The following is a 6,213-nucleotide window of genomic DNA, read 5'->3' as shown; positions in this document are numbered from 1 at the left end:
TTTTGGTACCTTAATTTACCCATTTATTCTCCAAACATTTCCTGAATGTCAACTATGCGGCGGGAAACAGTGACCCTTGTGGAAGTTGGCCCCTGTTCTGTTAACATCTGAGTAGTAAAGTCAAGAACTGATACTGACCAGTAACAACGAGAACAAAAACGGTTGTAAATTTGAGACTTTTCAGAGCTGGAATGGACCTTCAGGATCATCTAGTCCAGGGATTTGCAAACTCCTCAGAGCTCCTTTATGGATCACTATGGGTGTAATCAAAGAGATGAGGATTTGTAGGGGCCCTGGTACCCCAACCCTGCTTCCAACAGAGCAGTTCAGCTTTTAGACATTTTATATCTCGGGGATTCCTTGTAAGAGTTATCTGAACAAAGAGTTCTAAGGTTAAAACATGTTTGAAAATCACTTCCTACTATAATCTCATTTTACAGCTGAGGAAACAGGCTGGGAGAAGTTAGGTGGCTTGTCTGAAGCCCTCCAGTCAGTAGTGCCAAAGCTAGGGATGGACATCCATCTTCTAGCCCAGGATTCTCTGGATAAGGTGTACCATGTCTTCAATATCTCAGGTAAAATGGGGAGCAAAGCAGCTTTCCAGTCATTGTACCTGTTTAATACAGTTTCTTCTTAGCGATTATAAACCCAGTTTAGTCCAACTGAATAGATGCATCTTTTCCTACAAAATGTGTTCTCTTGCCGAGACCTTTCAAGCATTATTTCTTACACTGAAGGAAAAATCCAAAATCAGGGACCTTTGCATTTGGTTTCAAGTTGGTTACTGGTTAAAAAAAACCTTTGCCATCGAGTCAATTCTAACTCATAGTGACCCTATAGGACAGAGTAGAACTGCCACATAGGGTTTCCAAGGAGTGGCTGGTGGATTCGAACTGCCAACCTTTTGGTTAGTAGCCAAATGCTTAACCACTGCGCCACCAGGACTTAAGGTAGTAACCTTAAATTTCATACCAAAACTCATCATTAGAAAAACTCAAAGCAGTCAACGCTCAGTCTCCGTGGCTCTGCTGTGTCCTTGGAAATGTCTATCCCTGTCGGAAATAGTTCCCTAAATGTTCATGTGTCACTGTAGTAAATCCAGCTATAGATTTTCTTTCATCCTCACTTTAATTAATGCCAATCCATTCCTTTTGGGAGAAAGCTTGGTCTACAATCAAGGTTGAATTAAAAACTCTGAAAAAGGGGACCACAATCCCAATGCAGGGCTGTGAATGTTTTATAAACACCAGCCAGCCAAACACATTTGCTGTATTCCTACTATGGGCCTCTTTGGTGGGGGTGGGGGTGGAAGGACTGGGATTGGTTAGTATTTGTAAGGATACTATAATTTACCTTTTAGGTAGGCAACTCTAAAGAGTCTCTCTGATCCGTCATGAAGAATTCTAGGATTAGAAATAAAATACCTCTATAGAATACAAATCAGGATTCTTCGGACAGCCTGGCACAAAAGGGCTCTCAGAGTGAGGGCACAAAGGCAGGCAGTGTATGGCTTGCAACAACAGAAGAGCCATATACAAAATGAAGCAGTGCTAATGGCACCATCACTGTTCAGTGTTCCTTCAGCTTGGAATAAGCAGGGTTGGCTAGCCTCAGATCCTTGCATCTACAACTGTCCTCTGCCTCGAGCCTTCGTCTCAGCCCCTGTGGGTTCTTTGCCCAGCATCAGGGAAGGCTGAGGGTCCTGGGATGTGCACTCTGCCACGCCCCCTCCTTTGTCCTTCTTGTCGCTCTCTCCCCTGCTGACCATACTTCAGAGCAAAGTGTAGACATGCTTCACAGCGCATCCCCAAGGCCTTACGTCTGTCTGAGCAGAAAGGGACAAAAGGATGATGTGGCTGGAGTGAAGCTGGCCCTTCAGGCCACAGTTGTCTTGCAGCAGCAGCTGGCCGGGCGGTTTACTTTCTGTCCTGCGTAGCCACCGTAAGGCTGGCAGTAGAGGGCGAGGCAGCCGAGGCCACCAGCCTTTTCTGGTGCAGCTCTTCCCACTTACTTCTATTCACAGCCACTGAATCGAGCATCGGCTTTAGTTTCGCATTGACCTTCACCAATGCCTAAAGCAAAACAAACAACAACAAAAAAAGAAGTGGGAGAGAAAAGAGAGTCACTGATATAATTTTCCACGTTTCATTTGTGAGTTGACTGGAAACTGGCTGTAAGAACTGAAAGTGATGATTAGATTACAAACATGAGCTATTTACCTGAAAGAAATATGCATTTAACACCATTGTGTTGCGTTAGGAGACCCTGTGTGGTGCAGTGGTTAAGAGCTACAGCTGCTAACCAAAAGGTTGGCAGTTCAAATCCACCAGGCACTCCTTGGAAACTCTATGGGGCAGTTCTACTCTGTCCTATAGGGTCATTATGAGTTGGAATTGACTCAACGGCAATGGGTTTTTTTTTGGTGTTGCATTAATAAAGCCTATGCAGAAAATGAAAAAAAAAAAAAAAAAATAAGGATGGCTGTGTATAACTCCAGGGGGCACCAGCCACACAGACCATTATCCTATCTTATATCCATATCAAGAAAGAAAACAAAATATCCAACTTCACATGTCTACTAATATGTATATCTTTGCCTGCCATACAGGGCTTAGATTTCAATAGACAGTGAGTTTAAGTTTTTACAAAAATGAACCCACCATTTGCTCTACCAGAGATGACTCTAGATGGACTTGCCTGAATAAGAAAGGTCAGCTAAAATCTTGAAACAAGGGGAGGTGCTCACTTTTAAAGCTATGGATCTGGGAGCTGTACTAAAAATACAGATCAATATGGGAACGTGTGAAAACAGACATGGTAGAAAGGAAAAAGGAATGTGGAAGAGAGTGACAGGGAGATGCAGGAGAGATGAGGGAAGAAGAAATGTAGGGTGTGGCCAGAGGTAAACTGTCCATAAGGCTAATGAAGCTCAGGCTTCACGACCTTACTTGTGCCAAAACCAAAAACCCGTTGCTGTTGACTCACAGCGACCCTATAGGACAGAGCAGAACTGCCCAACAGGGTATCCAAGCCAGTAAATCTTTATGGAAGCAGACTGCCCCATCCTTCTCCTACGGAGGGGCTAGTGGGTTTGAACTGCTGACCTCTCGGTTAGCAGCCGAGCACTTAACCACTGTGCCACAAGGGCTCCTTTCACTTGTGCCAGACCCTTCTAAATAAATATTTTCTTTTTTACTTAATTTTGTGTTATTTTTTTAAAGAGTCCTCTAGTCCAAGATAGTATAAGCTTCTGGCTTCACAAAACCTGGATTCCCCCTGACAGTGGAATGAGAGCCCTAAATGTGAGATGATGCATTTGAATTTAATTTGAATGAGTATTTCTGCAGTTTTCATATCAGAGGACTACTGCTGGAGGGTGGTAGCGGGGGTTAGGATCTTGCCACTGAACCAGGGGCTGGAAAAAATTTGGGAAGTACAGATTAAATAGCAGTAGGTAAATATAAGCCAGAGGAACAATCCTTTACTCTGTCCAACAGGGAAATTCCATTATTCTCTACTTCACTGTTTTTTTTTTTTTAAAGAAAAGATGAATTTAAAGTTTATAAAACTGGAACCCTCATCCATTGCTGGTGGGCATGTAAAATGGTGTTGCCACTCTGGAAAACAGTTTGTGGTTGCTCAAAAAATTAAACATAGAATTATCATATGACCCAGCAATTCCACTCCTAGCTATAGACCCAAAAGAAAGCAGTGACTCAAACAGATACATGGACACCAATGTTCCTCGCGGCATTATTCACAATAGCCAAAAAGTGGAAACAACACAAATGTCCATTAACAGATGAATGGATAAACAAATGTGGTATAGACACACGATGGAATATTATTTGGCTATAAAGAGAAATGAAGTCCTGATACATGTTATGACATGGATGAAGCTGGAAGACATTATGCTGAGTGAAATAAGTCAGACACAAGGAGACAAATATTTTATTTTATTGTACTTTAGATGAAGGTTTACAGAACAAACTAGCTTCTCATTAAACAGTTAGTACACGTATTGTTTTAGGACATTGGTTAACAATCCCCTGACATGTAAACACTCTCCCCTTCTTGACCTTGGGTTCCCTATTACCAGCTTTCCTGTCCCCTCCTGCCATCTAGTCCTTGTCCCTGGGCTGTTGTGCCCATTCAGTCTCATTTTGTTTTACAGTACTGCCTAATCTTTGGCTGAAGGGTGAACCCCGGGAATGACTTCATTACTGAGCGAACAGGGTGTCCAGGGGCCATAATCTCAGGGTTTCTTCAGTCTCTGTCAGGCCAGTAAGAATGGTCTTTTCTTGTGAGTTAGAATTTTGTTCCACACTTTTCTCCAGCTCTGTTCATAGGGACCCTCTGTTGTGTCACAGCAGTCAGTGGTGGTAGCCGGGCACCATCTAGTTGTACTGCACTCACTCTGGTGGAGGCTGTGGTCCATTAGTCCTTTGGACTAATCTTTCCCTTTATCTTTAGTTTTCTTCATTCTTTCTTGCTCTCAAAGGGGTGAGACCAGTGGAGTATCCTAGATGGCTGCACAGAGGCTTTTAAGACCCCAGATGCTACTCACCAAAGTAGAATGTAGAACATTTTATTTATAAACTATGTTATGCCGATTGAGCTAGACGTTCCCCGAGACCATGGTCCCCACAGCCCTCAGCCCAGCAATTCGGTCTCTCAGGGAGTTCGGATGTATCTATGGAGCTTCCATGCCCTTGCCTTGTACAAGCTGTGCTGGCTTCCCCAGTAATGTGCACTGTCTTACTCTTCACCAAAGTTACCACTTATCTATTGTCTATTTAGTGTTTTTCCATCCTCACTCCTCCCCTCCCTTGTAACCATCAAAGATTGCTTCTTTTTGTGTGTAAACCTTTTCATGAGTTTTTACAGTAGTGGTCTCATACAATATTAAGACAAATATTTTATGATCCCACTTATATGAAACATTCAGAACAGGGAAATGCATAGAGACAAAAGTTTATTAGTGGTTACCAGGAGCTGTGGGGGGCTTATCTTCCAGCACTATATCAAACTGTTCCACTGCTCCTGGGAATCGTGGTACATATAATAGGAGGGGCAATATGCCACAGAGAGGTGGTGGTAGTGAGGGAAGTGGTGGAATCGGCTATCCAGACCCTCGGGTCCGGTTTTCCCTAGCCAAGATGGTTTTGCAAACAGAGGGAACTACAACAGTGGTGGAATGCCCAACAGGGGGAACTACAACCAGAACTTCAGAGGACAAGGAAACAATCGTGGCTACAAAAATCAATCTCAGGGCTACAACCAGTGGCAGCAGGGTCAATTCTGGGGTCTGAAGCCATGGAGTTAGCATTATCACCAAGGATATTATTGAATACTCGAATAAAATGAACAGAACATATAAACTTCTGAGGACACTTTGGAGTGTGATGGCTATTGTCATCAAACTGGAGTGAGGCCTGACGCCAGGAACTTCCTTCCTTCCTTATACCCATCTTTCTTTCCTTCTTCCTATCCATCCATCCTGTCATCCATCCATCTCACATACGTACAGGATTCTCATGATCCTGACATTGTTCCTTGAATAGAATCTTTATGTCATTTGGGGCCTCCCTTTCCCTTGAGATCTATGTAACACTTGATATCGACCCTATTTCATGCTCTGGGTACCTCTCAAACTCCTCTCCATGATTTTCCAAGTCTTACTTCCCTGTGCTTCTCTTTGACTTCCTTCTTGAGCCCATTTAGCCTTCTTGACTCCACTCTGCATCATTTCCAATGCAAAGTCCACTTCATTTCTTTTTTTCACAGGAAATCCAATCTCCCTCAACATTCTGGATACCTAATAACTTTACTGAAGTTTAGAAGTTCTCGTAGGGGAAGTGAGTACCCCACTGAATCACTTCAACATGCTCCTCTTCTTCTCAAAAACTAAAGTCTTGATATTCACCCCATGGGTAGAACAACCGAGTTTTCTTCCTAGCCCCATTTCACTGCTTGGTGGCGTAGTGGTTAAGAGCTTGGCTGCTAACCAAAAATTTGCAGTTCAAATCCACCAGCTGCTCCTTGGAAACGCTGTGGGGCAGTTCTACTCTGTCCTTTAGGGTTGCTATGAGTCAGATTTTTTTATTTTATTTTTTTTTATTTTATTGTACTTCAGGTGAAGGCTTACAGAACAAATAGTTTCTCATGAAACAGTAGTACACATGTTGTTTTATGACATTGGTTAACAACCCC

At 43.0% G+C, this 6,213-nt stretch overlaps 1 protein-coding gene across 1 annotated transcript in view; it reads right to left on the bottom strand.

Moving 5' to 3' along the window:
• Nucleotides 1–1,490: 1,490 nt before the first annotated feature.
• Nucleotides 1,491–6,213, bottom strand: part of PDE11A (phosphodiesterase 11A) — a 436,579-nt gene continuing 431,856 nt past the window's right edge. The window contains exon 20 of the mRNA XM_004375469.1: nucleotides 1,491–2,072. Within this exon, the coding sequence (XP_004375526.1) occupies nucleotides 1,917–2,072 (156 nt within the window). The 3' untranslated portion in view covers nucleotides 1,491–1,916. The remainder of the gene's footprint in view (nucleotides 2,073–6,213) is intronic.

The sequence above is a fragment of the Trichechus manatus genome, unplaced genomic scaffold (assembly GCF_000243295.1).
Source record: "Trichechus manatus latirostris isolate Lorelei unplaced genomic scaffold, TriManLat1.0 scaffold00037, whole genome shotgun sequence".
In the NCBI taxonomy this organism is placed as follows: domain Eukaryota; kingdom Metazoa; phylum Chordata; class Mammalia; order Sirenia; family Trichechidae; genus Trichechus; species Trichechus manatus.
The sequence above is the reverse complement of the archived record's forward strand: the minus strand, read 5'-3'. Positions and strand labels throughout refer to the sequence as shown.